This window comes from Asterias rubens, chromosome 12 (assembly GCF_902459465.1).
Source record: "Asterias rubens chromosome 12, eAstRub1.3, whole genome shotgun sequence".
NCBI classification, from domain to species: domain Eukaryota; kingdom Metazoa; phylum Echinodermata; class Asteroidea; order Forcipulatida; family Asteriidae; genus Asterias; species Asterias rubens.
This window is the reverse complement of record NC_047073.1, coordinates 2735478-2755456: the sequence shown is the minus strand read 5'-3', so window position 1 is coordinate 2755456 and position 19979 is coordinate 2735478. Positions and strand designations below refer to the sequence as shown.

The following is a 19979-nucleotide window of genomic DNA, read 5'->3' as shown; positions in this document are numbered from 1 at the left end:
CACTCAGTCTATTGACTCCCAGTCGTTGTTCATATTGACATTGTGTCCTCGGAGAGCATGCTGATACTTCAGGTGACAAATATGAGATGTCCTTACTCCGAGTGACATGTCAAAATTAACGCAGTGACGGGAGTAATTAATTTTAGAGCAGTGTGGTTCTTTTGTAGTTAGAGATATCCTGGGATGGGTATAACACTGCGTTGCTAAGTGGATGTTTTCACACTAGACATGGGGTATTGTCAAAATCGTCTGCTTTGTCTTGCGTGTTTTTTTTTTACTTTCGTGTTCCTTGCAGACAATAGGGTTTGCTCGTGTATATATTCCTGTTCGTCTGTATTAAAGCCATTGGACACTTTCGGTAAACAGTATTGTCCAAAGCCCACACTTCGTGTATCACAACTATAAATGTATAAAATAACAAACCTGTGAAAATTTAGGCTCAATTGGTCATCGGAGTTGGGAGAAATAACGGGAAAACCCACCCTTGTTTCTGCTAGCTTCGCCGTGTCATGACATGTGTTTAAAATAAATCCGTAATTCTCGCAATCGAGAATTGATATTGTTTTAATGTTTTCTCAAAAAGTAAAGCATTTCATGGAACAATATTTCAAGAGAAGTCTTTCACCATTACCTTCTGTATACCCTGTAAATTATTTGTAAATCTGTGCATTTTGTTGGTTTTCTGTACCGAAGTTTATAATGGATTTAAAGGCATACCCCTTGGTGAAGAGAAGCAGTTATGTTATAGTGAAGTGTCTTGCTCAAGGACACTTGAGTCTCTTGACCAGGATTTGAAATCCACACTCAAGATGACTTTAACCACAAGAACTTGAATTCAATGCTCCAAACTCACTAGTGTCCACATCTCCAGTGTGAAACATCCACTTAGCAATGCAGTGTTATACCATACCTATCCCAGTATGTCTCTAACAGGAAGTGTCCTTGCTTATTGGCTAAAGGCAGTGGACACTATTGGTAATTGTCAAAGACTAGCCTTTACAGTTGGTGTATCTCAACATATACATAAAATAACAAACCTGTGAAAATTTGAGCTCAATCGGTCATCGAATATGCGAGATAAGAATGAAAGAAAAAACACCCTTATCACACGAAGTTGTGTGCGTTTAAATGGTTGTTTCGAGACCTCAAGTTCTAAACTTGAGGTCTCGAAATAAAATTCGTGGAAAATTACTTCTTTCTCGAAAACTATGGCACTTCAGAGGGAGCCGTCTCTCACAATGTTTTATACCATCAACCTCTCCCCATTACTCGTCACCCAAAAGGTTTTGAGTAATTACCAATAGTGTCCATTGCCTTTAAGAGCACCGAATTTAAACTCTGGTGTTTCTGATCAGCAGAGTGTGGGTTCGATTCCCAGTAGTGACACTTGTGTTTTTAAGCATGATACCTAACCATTGCTTCGTCCTTTGGATGGGACGTAAAGCCGTTGGTCCCGTGTGTTGTGTAACGCTCGTAAAAGAACCCAGTGCACTTATCGAAAAAAGAATGTGTCTGCCCAGGTTTTCCTGGCTGGATTGGCAGCATATTGTGCCACAGCATCTTGTAAATCATTACATGTAAAAGGTCCTTCGAAATAATTTAATTTTGGACACTGAATACAATGCAGGAAAAGAAATCCTCCAAAAAGAAACTAAAACATTGTTTTCATTTTATGTATTTATAACCATCCTTGTGAAATGAAAACAACAAATTGAAACTGAAATTACTAAAAGACAAGAAAGAAACTGAAGATGCTGTCGTAATTTCTCCTTCTTCTTGTGTCCTTGAATACTTAAAAAAAAAAGTTTCCTCATTTCACCCATCAATAAAAAGTCCTGTATGTTTTCTCGCCATCGACTATAAAAATAATTTCCTCTTTTTTCTTCTCCTTCTCTTGTGCCCTTGAATACTTAAAAATCCAATTTCCCCATTTCACCCATCAATGGAAAATGGCGTATGTTTTCTCACCACTGACTCTAAAAATAATTTCCTTCTCTTTTTCCCCCCCTCTCTTCTCTTCCATCCGTTGCAGGAAAATGCGGTATGTCGCACGCCTGTTCGCAGATTTGTAAGAACCTAATGGGAATGGAGCGCTACCGGTGCGCATGTGAATCCGGCCACATACTGGCTGCTAATGGCTTCCTATGCATGAATGAAGAAACACTCGGTAAGTGGCGGTAATTACTACAGAATCACTGGGAAGTGAAGTAAACTCATTTCAAGCGATTCATTGCGTTTCTTTTCCCCTATCTGTGTACATATTATAGAGCTTTGTATCCTAGACTCCTTGAGACGGAGACTACTAATGAGATGATCTTGTTACTTGTCGTCTTAATTCAATCAATATTATGTAGACGTCTCATTAAGGAGTGCATGGAACCTGCTTATGGCGCTAATTATGCAAGATTTTCTTTCAAGTGACTGACAAGGAGATTATGATGCATTTATGAGACTAGGGAAAAAATGTCTGTCTATTTAAAGACACTGCATCGATTAAGTAATGGTTGAGACCAGTATTCTCGCTTGATGTATCTCAACATACAAATATATGCATAAAATAACAAACCTGTGAAAATTTGGACTCATTTGAAGTTGAAATTGGAAGGGAATAATTAAAGAAAGAACACCCTTGTTGTATTACTTTGTGTGCTTATGGATAATAAAAGGATTCAGCTGAAGTCTTTTATTATTTTAGTGAGAAATTACTTCTTTCTCAAAAACTATGTTACTTCACAATGTTTTATACTATCAACAGCTCTCCAAAATTGCCCGTTATCAAGTAAGTTTGTATGTGACAATTATTTTGAGTAATCACCGATAGTGTCCAGTGCCTTTAACTGATTCTGGATGAGCTAATTAAGTGTTTATGTCTGGCTGATTCCAGTTGCCAGCTTTCCAAAGATGCAATGGTATTTGGGTGATTTTAAAAGGGTGATTTTAAAAGCTATTTCCTTGACTGTGACTGTACACCAACATGTATTTCAGACAGAAACTATTTCTCTGGAAGATTGATAATGATAGTGAAAATGTACTTGTGTTACATGCCTCCTGCCACTTTTTCAGAAAATAAACTAAACAATTTGTGTTGTCAAACTCATAAGAACATGAAGATAAAACCACATGGGACACCCCAGATTGCAGAGTTGGGCTTTTAAAACCAAATATAAAATTAATGTATGCAGGCTTCGCACTTTAGCAAACTTTCGCCCTCGCAAGCTTTTCACACTTACAGGCTTTCACACTTTGCGCTCATAGTTGAGGTTTTTTTTCAAAGTCTATCACATCCCTGATGTAGACTAACACTGTTCACTGTTACCATAGAGCTACCAAGCAAAAGCTTACCCAGAACTGTCACACAGTAACACAACTGTCTAAGGAATTCAGAATTGAGCACTTAATTAACTTGTACATGTATCCGGAAATCAAATTAGATGCATACACATATATACCAGACTTTTTGTGTGTGAACATTCCACCACGAAATCTCATAAAAATAGCAATGGAAAATTTGACAATTTATATGTGTCGGGGGTACTTGAGTCCACCAGGCAAATTTATGTGACTCGTGTGATTTCAACTTTGACTCTTTCCAGCAAAGTTTCCCCAAAATATTTAGGGTTAGAAAAACAAGAAAGCAACGCTTCTCACAAAATTGATCTCACTTGAAAACATTCTTGAAGGTACTGAGAAAACATACTGGATAAATATACAAGTAACTTGTTTACCTGTATAATGTAAACAAAAGATGTAACAGGAACTTTATTTAACCTCCTCCCCCCCCCCCCCTTTCCCTGTGTTATTCCCGGTTCATACTTCATGTGAGTGCGATACGAATTTCGGTCACAGCTCTCCATTTTAGCTGCAAATATATTTTGCATAGGTTGAGCACAAGTCAACTCTTCCGAATTATTTGTTGCGAATTTGTGACGTCAAAATTCATATCACATTCGCATTCACAGGAGGGTATGAACCAAGCTTGGTACAGCAAAAAGCCTACTTTGGTGTATAAATAGGACAGAAGCTCTCACAAACTCCCACCAGATAAGATATTTGCTTTATCAGTCAGACTAAACATCACAAGTTTACTATCTAAACATTTTAATAGTGTCTAATCTACTAGAGGAGGTGGTTGGGGAGGGGGTGGGGGTTGGGGGTGTAGGAGCTACACAATAAAATGTGGCATGTAGTGGCTACAGGAGAGTACGTATACAGCTTGCTTATCACACATTAGTGTTAAGGTAACCCCTGAAAACCATCATGCTTTTTGGATGCGCCCATTTCGGTAGCAAAAATAATGAAGGTTGAACTTTATATTTAAAAATATTAATAATGTAGTGAACTTATATTGCGCTCTCTCAGGTACCAGTCTGTTTGAGGGCGCATAACGGTGACAACAAATCCATAAGAAAATTAATAATAAATAAATAATAATATATACAGAACTTATAGAGCGCACAGTATGTGACAAAGGAAATGCCATTCAAGGGCAATTACATACAATTACATGCAATTACACAGAAAAAGTTGAAGAAATAGTACACTAGTTAAAAAAAGCAACAAATATAGCCTCCCATATCTGATATAAGGTTGTCTTGCATGTTTTCATTTAAATTTCTGTTTATAATGACTTTTCTGCCTGTTATTAATTTGGAAAGTTAATGAAGTTAATTAGTTTTTATGTTAAAAATCACTTTGAGTATAGGCCTACATGTAAACCAATAGTGTTAGTTTGTCCTGCATGTTTTCATTTAAATGTCTGTTCATTGACCTCTTGACGCCCCTCTGAAAAATAATGATTTTTTTCGGCGGTAATTAATTTGGAAAGTTAATGAAGCTGTTGTTGTTTTCTAATTTGCTGTTACCTCCCCCAGGGTGTTTGGAATGGCCCCAGAATCAATCCTCTCATTTCCTACATTGACCTTGCATTAGTCGTGGCATGAACAAAATCAACATTCTCAAAGCTTACATGTACAGTAGGCCTTCAGACCAATCCTTTCACCCCCCCCCCCCCCCCCCCCCCCCACCCGCTTTCTTAGTGGCTCTATTGAAAAGGTAATACGCGTGCGCGTATGCTTGGCGAGCGCGGCAGAGTTGTGCAGGACGGGAGTGGAGAGGCTCACATGTTCTTGCTCACAAAATATGTGCGTCGTGGGTGAAGCAATGGATCGGTCTATTGTTCCTGCATTCTTCACTGGATGCTCCTGTACATCATGTGGCTAAAACATCCAGATGTTTCAAAGTTATAAAAGTCTCACCTCTAAAAAACAACCCCATTAAAAAGTATTGAGTATTATGATAGGACCCTTATTACCTCCCTCACCCCCCCCCCCTCTCCTTGAAGGATGTCCACAGTCTGTGACCTCACATCAGGGCACAAGACTCATCCTCAAGACAAGCAGCCAGCCACTCATGTCATCATTCACTCTCCCCATTGGTTGTGTCAGCCCCATAACAGCCTGGAGGTGGCTGGGCCAACATTCCTAGCATGCCAAACAGTCTTAGGATGTTGCTCATGGTTCTTAAAGGCACTGTAGGGGTGGGTCTCACAAAGAGTTAAGAACTTAAAGGCAGTAGACACTATTGGTAAATACTCAAAATAATTATTAGCATAAAACCTTACTTGGTAATGAGTAATGGGGAGAGGTTGATAGTATACAAATAGTGCCTTTAAGAAGGTTTCCTTGCAGACCCTGAATGTTTGTTTAGCCTGAGCAGACCTTTGGCTGGGAAGCTGTTACCAACAACAGTGCTTACTTATAATCACTCAACACTTACACCTCGAAGTGGTATCCTTTTGTTAAAATAGCCTTGGAAGAGGAAGCTGTGCCACATTCCATCTTGAAATGTGAGAATGAATTGTAAAGTTTATCTTTGTTCTTTTTTTGTCGTGTGAAAAAAGAATTACATAGCTGATTGCAAACTGCTTACCAACCAAAAGGACCTATGGTATACATTGTAAATGTGCAAAAAGTTAATGTCCCGACTTTTGACCCTAGCAGAGTCTCTCTCAAAGGCTAAATGACAACCCAACAAACATCAACAGGTTTTTTTTTCTTTATGTGTAACACTAACAGTTCAGAGTTCTGGTTTGTTTTTCTCCCCTTTAAAGTCTTATTAATGTTGCTTGGTTGCTGTATGTATTCCAAGCCTGTTGTTTTTCATGAGATTTTGTACTGTCAACCAGCGTATTGTTGATTTTCTACCTTCGCCCGGGTAGTAGTTAAAAAGCAGGACAGTCATTTTCAGAACTGAGAATTCTCCCGAATTCAGAAAATCTACTCCGCAGTAGGTAGTGGAATATACGGCAAGACAGTTCTCTAAAGAACATAATCTACTTGGCAAGTAGATACACGCATGGTTATTTGATACCTCACCATGCAATGCCTCAAATCCCATAGAAAGCAATTTGTACATTTTGTTATGGAGGTCATTACCAAAGTATTCCCTTACCTTTAAATACAGTGACATGCCTACAAGTTACCACAATCCTTTAAAGTTTAATCAAGTGGTTTAATTTGTCCTGAGTTCTCAACATGATAGCTATGAATTGATGTACTTTTTTCGGTTGGCTCTTTTACTCGGTACTTGGCAACCACTGGTCTCCCAAGAGTCCCAGTAGGTCAACGGTCATGGTAACCAATTACATCTACTTCTTGGCAATATTTCACATTTTTAAAAGGTCAAAAATTGACCTCAAAAGCCTCTATGAATTTTCAAAATAAACTCCCAATAATTTATAGTGTGAATTTCTGTACATGGACTGTACATAGTCATTAATCAGCTGGCAGCTCTCTTTGTCACAGGCCTGAAACGGCTCCCTCTGAAGTGACATAGTTTTCAAGAAAGATATAATTTGAATTTGATTTTGAGACCTCAGATTTAGATTTTGAGGTCTCGAAATCAAGCATCTGAAAGCACACAACTTGTGCAGGAAGGTTTTTTTTTCCCCATTAAAATCTCGCAACTTCGACGACCAATTGAGTTCAAATTTTCACAGGTTTGTTATTTTATGCATATGATGAGATACAGCAAGTGAGAAGACTGGTCTTTGACAATTACCAATAGTGTCCAGTGTCTTTAATGACATGGAAGACCTGGACTTTGATTCATAGTCAGTGTGAATGGGGGGGGGGGGGTCAGGCTAGAGCCCTTCTCTAGGTCAATTTCGACCCAGGAATTCTCAAAGATTTAGTGGGGATTTTAGGAATTTATTGAGGATTTAAGGAATCTGAAGGATTCGTAATAGATGTCAACTAACACTGCAAGATTCCTTGCCAAATATTAGTGTCGAAGTCATCGATGATAAAGTGCTGGTTTTCCTTTCCCCCTTGAGTCTCTTTATCTAAAACACAAACGTCTCCAAACTCTCCACCAATCCCTCACTCCTTCAGCCAACCCTCTTGGTGGTCGTCTCTTGCTATCAATCTTAAATACGTTTGACGTCTTTCTCCCCCATCCATCATTCCATTTGCCCTTCTCCGCTTTAAATGATTTTCAGATCTGAAGTCTACACCGATCAATCTCTTTCTGATACACAACATTTCTAGAATCCCTCCTGTTGGAGTACAAATATTTGGTGAGCACAGAAAAGTCTTGCTTAGCATACATTGATAGCCATCGATCAATCTCTTTCTGATACAGAATGTTTCTAGAATCCCTCCTGTTGGAGTACAAATATTTGGTAAGCACAGAAAAGTCTTGCTTAGCGTAAATTGATAACCAGCTTTAAAAAAAAAAACAAAACACATTGCTACCAGTTCTTCAGCACTTTTTCGGGGGGGGGGGGGGGGGTTGGCAAAATAAAGATGACCGCACCATGATTAAAGGTCTCCGTGTTTGTATAACTTTCCCAATCAACCGGTGTTGTTTTACGCAAACATATTATGTACATAAGAACTATCATTAGCATTCTCATCAAGTGGAGGGTAGGTTACATGCCTGCGTGTAACATGTTATGTATGGATCGTATGCACACTAATTGATTCAATTATCTGGGTATATAGCGGAGTATGCGTTTGTCGGCTTGTTGTCACTGTATATCATTGAAGGGTGATACATCATTAGCTTCAGAGTGCATTCGTTGCAGTCCTCTGAATACCATATCATGGGAGAAGGGCCTGGTTTCGTAGAGCTGCTTAAGCCCCGTTCACACGAGAGCAATTTAGCAAGGGTCACTTGCTTAATTGTAGCATGGTTGTAAAATTTTACCTCGTGTGAAAGGACAAACAATTTTTTACTGTCAAAGTTCCCTTGTGAAATATTGTCATACATTGCAAAATTTTACATCCAGGCTAAAGCAAGGGACCCCAGTTAAAATGCTGTCGTGTGAATAGGGCTTTAAACACCAGAGTAACTCTTGTAGGGATGTAAAGCACAAAATCATTCTGTTAAGATTTCTATAATTGCGTTAAATGAGGAGTACATTATTTTATTCCTTAAAGAACAATGCAGTTGAAATAACACATTGAAGAAGTAATGTTATTTTCCATTTGTTATGCTTGTAAATGCATTGAATTTACCCTGTAGGAAATCCTTTTTGAGTTTAGCAAAGTAGGGTGGTCAGGTTGTATCTTCCCTGGCCTTCCATCTATAGGAAACCGGTTCGAATCACACCGGGGGGGGGGGGGGCACTATGTGGATTGGGTTTTCAGTCCGTGCCTGACTTTGTGGATTTCCCTAGAATAATTCTCAGGAGTTTTCCTCCCACATCTAAAAGTAAAACTGAAACTTCCTAGGACAAGTCATTGAATGTCTGTCGCAGTGATAGCGTTCTCACTCCCTCTCTCTCCGTGTGATTCTGACTCTCTCCGTGATTCCTGCGACACTGGTGGTATTCTCGTGAGACTGCTGACCCCCGCAAGACTACTGCTCTTACGAATGGTCCCGATCCCATTTAATGGGAAAGGAGTAGACGGCAGCCAGCAGCTTCGCACGACAATAGTGGTCTCGCGAGAGACCTGATTCACTACGCCACCACCACGTATCGACTATCTTGCCTCGTCCGACCGTTAACGACTTGTCTACAATTGTACACATGTTCACGCTCAACATTTGTGTTTGGAGCATGTCCATTCTTTCTCATCCACTTTTTCCCACCTCAAACACACAAATAAATAATGTTTTCCTCTTCTTTTTTTCTCTATAGATGATGAGATCGACATAGATACGATTCCCAAAGATCCCGAAACCCCGATCCCTGACTTGGAGGATGAAGTCAAGGACGATCCTCAGGGGAGCGGAGCTCCTGAAGGTAGCGGGGACCAGGAGGAGAGTGGGAGCGGTGATGAGGAAGAAGGCGGTAGTGGGGATGGAGTTACCGAAATGGGGACGACGATGTCTTGCGAGGAGTACGATTGCGTCAATGGAGGGAGCTGTTACATGGATGAGATGATGAGTAAACCAATGTGCCACTGTCCTCTTGGATTTGAAGGACAGATGTGTGAATCAGGTCAGTTTTATTTTCACTGTTTAAAGACACTGGACACTATTGGTAATTGTCAATTGCTAATAATTATTTTGAGTAATTACCAATAGTGTCCACTGCCTTTAAGGCACCGGACAATTTTTAATAATTACTCAAAATAATTTCCAGCGCAAAAACTTACTTGGTAACAAGCAATGGCGAGCTGTTGATAGGATAAAACATTGTGAGAAACGGCTCCCTCTGAAGTACCTTAGTTTTTGAGGAAGAGGTAGTTTCTCACTCAAATATCGGAATACCTCAGGCCTGAAGCCTTTTGAAGTCAAGCAGAAATAGCCTCTTACTCACATCATCTTTATCTGGCTTGAATTTTGGAACAGATTCAAGTTTGTTGATTTTCTGCACCATATGGTTTAGCACTGTTTGCAGTAAAGTATTTTCGCAAATGCACCCACAGACATTTTTCTTCCAAGTGGTGTGATCAGCGTTTTGTGAACTTGTCTGCAAATGTGGAATGTTCAACATGGGTCGCATGAAAACATTGTTATCTGACTCATGAACAAATTATGAAAACCTGTAACATAATTCCCATGAAACTCCCCTTTTGTTTATAAAATGGAAGAGATTAGTAAGTCCTCATGAGGACATTTTTTTTTTTTTTCAATATCAACTTTCCCTGACAAGCTTTATATCAGTTTGTATCACAACACCATTTCTTATATAAAAAAAAATGATTCAACTAAAGGTTTTATATTTTAAATTTTCAGTCCACATGTTTTTGTGTTGTGAAATCACAGTTTGAAAATATCAAAGGAATATTTTTTCATTTTTCTGTCTTTCTGAAAGCTTGTATATATACTCATCGCCTTGAGTACCTTGTTTGGTAGATACGTGTGCTATACAAGACTTTGATATTATTATTACCACAGTTTTGTTTTCAACAGTTTGGTTTTGCCATTTGTTCAAAAACAAAATACTATTATTAGATCTACAGGCATGTACTCAAAAGTTTGTTGCTGAAAGGTGCTATCAACAGAGTACCCATCTAAACAGTGCATTAATGTGATCAATCTTCTAACAGAACCCCCTTCCTGCAGACAATGCAACACATGTCCGCTACAAACAGTTTTTAAAACGCCCTGACAGGGTAAAAAGGCAGGGTTTTAACACTTAACAAAGCCAGTTTGTCTCCGGGTGGAAAAGATTAAAACTTTATTCATCAGTTTCACCTTTCTCCATTCAGCACTAAGAAAAATCACTCTGACAGTCTGCCCTTTTTTTCCCTTTTTTTTTTTTTAAATATATTTTTGTACACACACTTAGCTGCATGCAGTTCAATTACTTCCATGAAATCCCTAGCACTATTGTGCTGTCTTTCTTTACGAGTTTGTTTGTGAACGACCGGTTGTTTTCATACCGTTTTTTATTTTGTCAAAAGTGGGTCTTGCTTCGACCAAAAAATAAAACGGATAAGAGTTGTTGCTACTATGGCAATCCATCAGGTTCAGGCGGGGTCCCTTAAGCCAAACAATTGTTACTCTCTGCCACCCATTGTTACCCTCTCCCACTCTTTCCAGAGGTACTTCTGGGTGCTGTTTGGGCCAGGGTACCTTCGTGGACAATAATAGCCTACCAGCAACCCCCTGATTAGGGTGATGTCGTTAACGCTGGAAGTTGAAAGGGAAGCAAGAAGCGCCCTTGAGGCAAGACTTTGGGATCACCTTAAAAAATAATAACAACAAAAATGTTTGAGACATTTTTGGGAATGTGGCAACATGCACATCAATCAACGTGTCTTGCTTTAAAAGAAATCACATTGTAGAACTTTTGGGCTGCATGGTTTGTCTGCAGACGAGTACCTGTAAACAGTATACAGTACTGCATTTTGACTTGCATTGTTAATGGATGCGAAAAAGTTAAATTAATGGCAGTGGACACTTTTGGTAATAACTCAAAATAATTATTAGCATACAACCTTACTTGTTAATGCGTAATGGGGAGAGGTTGAAATGGTAAAATATTGTAAGAAACGGCTCCTTCTGAAGTGACGTAGTTTTCGAGAAAGAATTTAGAATTAGAGGTCTCAAAATCAAGCATCTGAAAGCACACGACTTAGTGTGACAAGGGTGTTGTTTCTTTCATTATTATCTCGCAACTTCGACGACCAATTAAGCTCAAATTTTCACAGGTTTGTTATTTTATGCATACCGTGAGATACACCAAGTGAGAAGACTGGTCTTTGACAATTACCAATATAGTGTCCAGTGTCTTTAAAAGAAACCACAGTGTAGAACTTTTGTGCTGCAGGGTTTTGTCTGCAGACGAGTTCCTGTGAACAGTATGCAGTGCTGCATTTTGACTTGCATTGTTAATGGATACGAAAAAGTTACATTATAATAATTTTACTATATTTTAAAGTGAAGTTTTGGCTTTAATTTTCAGCCGTTTTCGTCAAGTTCCCAAGTTTCCAGAGCCACTCCTTCATGGAGTTCCCCACCCCCTTTGGACTCTACAGAACATTCCAGATCAGTATAGACTTCAAGCCAGAGACGCTAGATGGTCTGCTTCTATTCTGTGGGGACCAGGACAGCACTTCGGGTGATTATTTCTCCATTGGTCTTGTCCAAGGGAGGATGGTTTTAAGGTGAGTCATTTAAACATCTCAGGCCTGATACTTCAGGGAGGCAACGAAGGCGATTGTGACCCCCGGTCACTGCCTTGGTGCCCTTGAAATGCTCCAGTAGAAGTTTCCCCATAAGGTGCCCTTTAACTTGGGGAAAATATCTTGGTGCTTTTGCCCTTTCAAAAACCAAGCATACATGCCTGATCTGTAATCTGAAGGGATATGTATTAATGCAGACGAATGCTTAACAGATTTATAGCAAGTCTGTTTCAAATGCACATCCAAACGCACATACAAACGCACATCGATTCCTCTGTGATTGGTGAACTGAATTGATAAATTCGACCAATCAGAACGTACGCTTGTTTGCACACTAAGCAAAAATTCCCAACTAACCTGTTTAATATGCTTTGATGTAAGCGCAGAATTTCCTGCTTTCAAAAGCGCCTATTATTCACTCACCATACGCAGAGATGTACAATTTTGACCCTACTCTTATGCGCTAAGCAGAAATTTTTATTGTTAAACGATATTTGAAATGGGGCCCAGGTGTCCATTAGTTGCTCGATTTGTTTTCACAAAATCAAAATAAGTAATATTTGCAATTATCAAAGCACAACGTTTAAAACCCCTTTGACAGGGCTTTATAAAAGTGGGGCTTAAAGTGTCTCTGACCGGTCATTATTGTATTGTTGAAAGCTGCAAGGGTCAGTAGTTAAACTTGACTAATGCCCTGGGCAAATATAGGAGCTTAAGAGACTGATCAACATGCTGGGGACGTCACCTTTGCAGTGCCCAGGAAAAAATTCCTATTGACAAAAATGAATGGGATGAAATGGGAAGCACCATTCTAAACACTAAAACAGGGTTCTCCCAAAGGTTTTTTAAAAACTGGTCTAAATTTTAGGTTTGGCAGAAATTTTCAATAGACATGAAGCATGCTGAATTGAAACAAGGTCCTCAGACTTTGGTGTTTACTTGGTTTTCAAAAACCCTTCTGTGCAATCAGTATCACTCTATAGTTTCTCTTGATAATTTTCTTTGAAACTAAATATATGGGGGAAAAAAGGGGGGAAAAAAACACTTTTTGTTTCTTTGTTTGCGTATTGGTTAAGAGGTTATTTCATGCATGCTGGGATACACCAAGTGACAGTACTGGTCTCTTATAATTAACAACGGTGTCCAATCCTTAAAAAGATGTTAAATTTAACATCTATTAATATCAAGACTAATGTGAAGGCAGGGAAGGATGTCGCTCGAGGTTACAAAATGTAGGGCTATGTCAAAGAGACAGTTCCACTGTACACATGTGCATTGATACATACAATGTCTTCACATTAACATTTCAATGTCAATTATCAGGCCTTACTGCGAAGCTCGCAATTTATTTGGCAGACTACAATTCACATGTAGTAGGCCACAATGTTCGAGCAAACTCTACATTATTTAATCTGTTCCATTGGGAGTTCTGTCTGTTCATTTCCCAAATCTCCTCAGTGTCTACTCAGACATTGACAAAATATCCGGCCGACACATCCTGATGGACTACCCTGGGCCCAGTTTCATAGAGCTGCTTACATGTATAAGCACATAAAGCAGCTAAGCACAAACAAATGATGCTCACCATAATAAGTTCACCAGCCAAACTACCATGTCACTTGTACAATTTGTGTCTGGTATCCTGCTCATCTCTGCTTAGCAGAGATGTGTTAAGCAATACTTCCTGCTTAAGCAGCTTGGGCCCTGGTCTTGATCGACGAATTAAGTGCGAAACACCTCATATGGAAATTATATTTTTGTTATTTTGAAGGGGGAAAGCTCTAGTATGGGAACCCCAGGTTGATTCGCGTCTGCTGAGTATACTACTTGGCAAAGGGACCTTAATTGGACACCTAAAGGTACCTACACAGACTCGGTAGCTGTTGAAGACATGAACCAAAAAAAACTTGAACAAAAAGATTTTCCGGACTGACAATTCTAACTGACAAATACTGGGTTGTGTAAACAACTCCGATGTGTCCCATTCACTGAGCAGGCAACTCTGACCTCTTTCAACAAAAGGATGAAATACTCGGCAGTCAAACCCGCACAGGGCAACCTGACAATCCTTTTTTAGTTCCCCGATTCAATGCTATAATAATAGCCGAGGGACTCCGGAGGCGTTGTGTTGCCGTGAGACCTCGTTGGGATACAGTTACTTTATAACTGGTAGCTTTAAAAAGAAAGAGGAAAAAAAAGCTAGTCCCACCGGTTCGGAGATAACATTGATGACCTCAGTGAAAAGCACTGCCCTTTGGGAAGGTTTAGCACCTTTCAGTGAACCACCCACCGTCGGCAGTTAGGGGGATTCATTTTCTTGAGACGGTCGTTCCGAGTCTTTAATAATCCTAATCCGATAAAAATGGAGACTATTTAGCAAAAACCGGGCCTGGGGGCTGTTCTGAAATTGGAAGAAGTATTAGAAATCGTACTCTGCCAACTAAAGGAGCAGTGGGAATTTGCTCAGTTTTTTTTTTTTTTAGACGGAGGAAATATTGCTTCAAAGTGGAGAGTCTTGAGAAAAAGATTGTAAGGTACTTGACGTATCCGCGCCTCCTGAGGCTGTTCATCTCATGTAGATTACAAACAGGCTACAAAGCTGATTTCATTTCTAGCTAGTCCACGGAGACCCTTAATAACCGTCCTTGCTTGTCTTCATCTGCCAAACGGTGAATCGTTACAAGGAAGAAGTCGCATCGAAATAACATTTTGAAACTGCCAACTGAACCGAATGCTTTGATTGTCAACCATTCAAAAGGTCAAATACATTGTGATGATCATAAAGCTCAAATATTGATGTGAGCTTCTATTTTTTTACTTTCACACCTGCACCATTGACCCGAGTAATAGTCTAAAATACGACAGAAAACCAAGAGGAAAAGTGATATTGCACGAGAAAAATATCCCCTGATAATTTTTAGTCTTAGTGTATTTCAATTCTCCACATAATATTGTTTCCTCGACCAGTTGACCCCCCAAAACACTGACATGTGTGGTATTTTTCTGAAAATCTGGTCCATCAATGTGACGTAACTTCACAAAACTACAGGAAAATACAAGGTTGTGAATTCTCTGTTTTTCAGTTTTTTTTTACCCCCCCCCAAAAAAAAAACCCCACATTCTAATTGTAACAGAAAAGGAGCTATATAGTTAATATAGTGTTAATAATTGGGCTTCATGCTCGTAAGTTTTCAAACCTGCTTTTTCTCTCTCAAATGCCTACCACATCCCTAAAAACAGGATAGGAATAAATTGAGTCAACCCAAATTTCACTTCAATTTCTTCAAGCGACTCAAGTCATTTAAGAGTAAACTTCCTACTCACCAGCTATGACTCGTAAATCAGACTGAGATATCTCAAGAGTTGAAGCACCAAGTACTGCAACATTTTTTCCTTCAGACATCCAAAGTGATGTATCAATTATTTATTATTTATTATTTTAATTCGGTAACATTTTCCAGTTGTGGGAGGAAGGTCAGCATACCTTGGTTTTCTCCGAGGTATTCTTAGTCTTGAAGTGGTATGCAACGATGGGTGCTCCAAAATGTCCAACTGCTATTTTTAGACAGACTGAAACCCAAAGTCGTATTTCATATTTTGTCCCTGTGTAACATTATCAAGAAGTGTTAGGCTTCTTTTTTTTTTAAGGTAAAGCATATAAATAAATTAACACATACTTAATTGTTCAGGGTTTTTTTCTGTCTTCTTTAACCTTGTTTTCCATCACTTGTTTTCCTTTCTTGGCTAAGTCTGTCTTTATTTTGTATTTCTATTTCTTGTTCGTGTTTTGACCCCCTTTTTCTCTAAGGACCTCAACGGTTTGGCTTTCTGGGCTTCTGTGCAGTTTTTTGGGGTACATCTTATAACAAAGTTACTGTAGGTTAACAAGCGAATCATGGTATATTCGTGATTTTGACATTATTTCAGATAGGACTATTTAGGGATTGTCGCTGGTATGACTTTTATATACAATGTGTTTTCAGATTGAAACAAATCCTTTTGTTTAAGATATAATTCCTGTACTATGTAAGAGTCACCTGATTTCTTAGTTGAGAAGGGAAATGTTTTTAGACATTCTGTCTGGGGGATTGAACCCAGTGTCCATGGTGTAACCACAACATTCTTTGCTGTTTTGGTTTCCCGTTTATGTTTCTCAAGGGTATTTTATTTTCATTCTTGGTGATAAAACTGTCATGGAGTCTGCCCCTGCTAGTCATTTATATGAATGCAATCCCAGACTAAAAACAAACATATTTTCACACTGGTTGCAGTTCCTTGGGAAATATCAGGGAAAATTTGGTAAACATCTTGACACTTGTTTTGCAGTAACATCATGTGTATCTATTTGCCAGGTAGATAACTTGTCTTGCTTTATATTCGAGTACCTTACTTACTTGAAACCTTCCAGCGCAATGGTGAGTGTCCTCGTTGGCGTGGAGTGTTGAAATCACTGTAGTAGAGACCAGGTTTGGTAGCCTGTAAGGCTGGCATTCTGATGACATGGCCAAACCAGTTAAGGCAACGTTTGGTCACTAGATCTGTTATTGTTGTGTTCATGTTAAGTTGCCTGCGTTCTTCTTGATTTCTCATGTTGTCTCTTAATGAGACACCTAGTATGGAGCGGAGGCATCTCATCTCAAAGACTTCCAGTTTTTGTTTGGTGGCCGCTGAGTATTTTTATTCAGGAGACTTCTCAGTTCTGAAAAGAACTGTTCTGCTTGTTAACTACTACCTGGTTGGAAGGTAGAAACTCGGCCTAACTACTACTTTAACTTAATGATCGAGGGGACTTCTCTTTATAAACTTCACTACCACGGAGTGAGTTATACCTTCCCTTTAAGTATTCGAGTATTCGAAGTGGAAATATTTCCAATAATTAGTAGTACTCACACCTAGAGTTGTTGGAAGGGTTCAAATTGTTGGTAACTCTTTGGTATATTTTTATTTAAATCCTGAAACATTTATATAAAAAAATAAAGAAAGAAAATTCAGCAGTTTTGTGGCTTCCCTTTAATTAGTCGAAATCAATTCGGATTGAAACAATTTACCCAAGTTTTCGAGGCGATCCGGAAACTCCGTTTCGAGGGGTTTACCTGAATAAGGGAAACAATCCATGGTGATGAAGATGAAGACAGATGAAGTGTGGAGCTACGCAAGATGATTGCGAGAGACATAAACGCCTTGAGCTATTCTGAGATATATATTCCAGTCCGGTTCGTGTTGATGTTGTATCGGCCCGTACGGACCCCCCCTGGGGGCGGGCTTTTATCTAATTTAACTGCAGCCTTAAGATCGTATTGATAGTTTAATGAAAGAGTCTTATTACGCAGACGTCACGTCGTCAGGTCACTGCAAGGGGAGATCATCGAGAGATAAACACGTCGACGGTCGGGGCATCTCTCCTCCGGTTGCTTTGTTCCACGGATCAATGTCATCAGCAGGCGCATTTAATTTTTTTGATTTGTTTCTCTCTTTTTTTTATGAGGCTCTAATATTGACTGGGGAGAGATTGTCACGTTTTAAAAAATGTTTTGCAGGCATAGAGTATGACTTTGACTCTGTGCGGTGTGAGTGAGCATATATTTCATAAAGACTGCTGATTGTCTGTAGCTAGCTGCGAGGCACCGGAAAGATGGATACAAACACATTTCCGAGATTTATGTTATCAGCACCTGGTTTATTTGTTCAGTAATCAAGTATTGGTTTTAAAAAAGAGATATTGGAAGTTAAGCCGCTTCGTTTGAAGAGGGGAGGATGGATGACTTTGCCTGGCTGCTCTAGAGTTTAGGGCCTGGGTAAAGACAAACAAAATACAGGGTTGATAATTATCAGAAAACAAAGATTTATTTCTTTCTCAAACCTAGATGATATTAATAGTGGCCTCTTTATACCGCACTCATATCCGTCATTCAGTGACGCTAAAGGCACTTCAACGTTCAGTATTTTCAAACAAGGTATATGTGGGACTGCGTTTGAATTATGAGAACTACTCCCTTTAAAAAGCGTCTTGTAATAGTTTCCCAAGCCACTTTGATGCTGCCAATAAAAAAATGGGAACACTTGGGCGAACCTGTACTCTTCTAAGTGCGCTAGGTTCTTTTGCGTGCATTACACATCACACGGGACCAACATCTTTATGTCCCATCTATAGGACGTTGCATCCTGGTCAAGCGCTAACATTATTTTGGTGAAATTTTGTTACTCATTTCTTAAAAACTACAGGCTCTCACTCTCAGCAAATAATCTTTTAGGGAAGCTTTCTACCATCGTAACACCATGAAAGTTTTATGTAAATCTTTGGCAGTTTGTGTTTTATGTTGTGCAAAAAGTACCCACACCCTTTAACTGAAAACTGAGTGGGTAAAGAACCCCTTCCATAGGCTGCCACAGCTAAGTTCAAACAATAGAAACTGGACAAGACACAAAGGTCACATGGGTGACAAAAACAAACTAGCCATCTTGAATATCAAGCTCCCAATTAGCACATAATGAGTGCTTTTTCTGACCATTCTTCACAACTCAGTTTACACACACAATGATTCTTTAATGAAGCACATGACTTAGGAGGGATTAGTGAGTTAAGAGGAGACAGTTGCCCTCCACACTAGAAGGGATTATCCTCTATTATCCCCCTACCAATGATTCTTTTTAACTCCCCCCACTCTTGGAATGATGATCCCAGACCTTTAGAGGGGTTGGTTGACCCCACTGTGCTCTGCCCTCCAGACACCCCAAACTCTCTCCTTATTTTCTTGTGGTATTTATCCTAATCCTAAGGGATAACATCATTCATTGGGATTTAGAGAAAGGAATCCTAATTGTGTTGGGATGGAGTTTTAGTTGGAAAAAAAACACGTCTCACTTTGTTGGAAATCTTCTAGAATCCAAACAACAGATTGTGATAACTTGGGTTTTATTTGTCTCGAGTGAAGTCAACAAAATCAGATTTAAGAGTGACTCATCAGCTTGGTTTTGGTTTCATTTTGCTGGTGGAGGCGTTACTCTAGGCTTGTGCTATTTTCATTCATACACCGTTGTAATTTTAGCCAGTGATTTTTTTAACATGAATCCCTACTCACTGTTAATGGAGATGTTTGTAATATTAGTTATCTGTAGAAGTTACACAACTTAGCGTGGCAAGGGTGTTTTTTCTTTCATAGTTATCTCGCAACTTCAATGACCAGTTGAGCTCAAATTTTCACAGGTTTATGCATATGTTGAGACACCAATTGAGAAGACTGCTGATCTCTTTGACAGTTACCAATAGTGTCTTGTGTCTGTAAGTTTGATAATTTGTTGTGGCTACAGTTTATCCTTCATCAATGTGAAAACAGGGTGCATTAATCTAGCTCCCAGCTCAGCCTGTTCATTAGGCCAAGTAAACTGGCGACTTGGAAGAGTCATTGTTCAGGATTTAGTAAGACCATCACTATTATTCCAGAACAGGATGTCTTTTGCTTTTATGGTACTTGTGTGATGCTAAGTGGTTATGTAGTGAATAGCGTTACTTAATTAGTTGATTGTATTTTGTCAGACTAAGATCTAAACTATGGAGGAACCAGTACCTTCAAGATAATCTTGTTTTCTCCTAAACAAACCAGGGCGGAGGGGTTCAAAGTGGACACTTTACAAGCAATAGCTGTCTCACTGAAAGTTTGGAAAGCAACAAATAGTTAAAGACACCGGACACTATTGGTGATTGTCGAAGACCAGTCTTCTCACTTGGTGTATCTCAACATATATGCATAAAATAACAAACCGGTAAAAATTTGAGCTCAATTGGTCGTTGAAGTTGCGAGATAATAATGAAAGAAAAAACACCCTTGTCACACGAAGTTGTGTGCTTTCAGATGCTTGATTTCGAGACCCCAAACTCTAAATCTGAGTTATGGAAAT

At 39.2% G+C, this 19979-nt stretch overlaps 1 protein-coding gene across 1 annotated transcript in view; it reads left to right on the top strand.

The window, feature by feature from the left end:
- LOC117297562 (pikachurin-like) overlaps nucleotides 1-19979 on the top strand; it is a 58658-nt gene that overhangs the window by 13050 nt on the left and 25629 nt on the right. The window contains exons 2-4 of the mRNA XM_033780660.1: nucleotides 2033-2167; nucleotides 9146-9448; nucleotides 11864-12065. Of these exons, the coding sequence (XP_033636551.1) occupies nucleotides 2033-2167; nucleotides 9146-9448; nucleotides 11864-12065 (640 nt within the window). The remainder of the gene's footprint in view (nucleotides 1-2032; nucleotides 2168-9145; nucleotides 9449-11863; nucleotides 12066-19979) is intronic.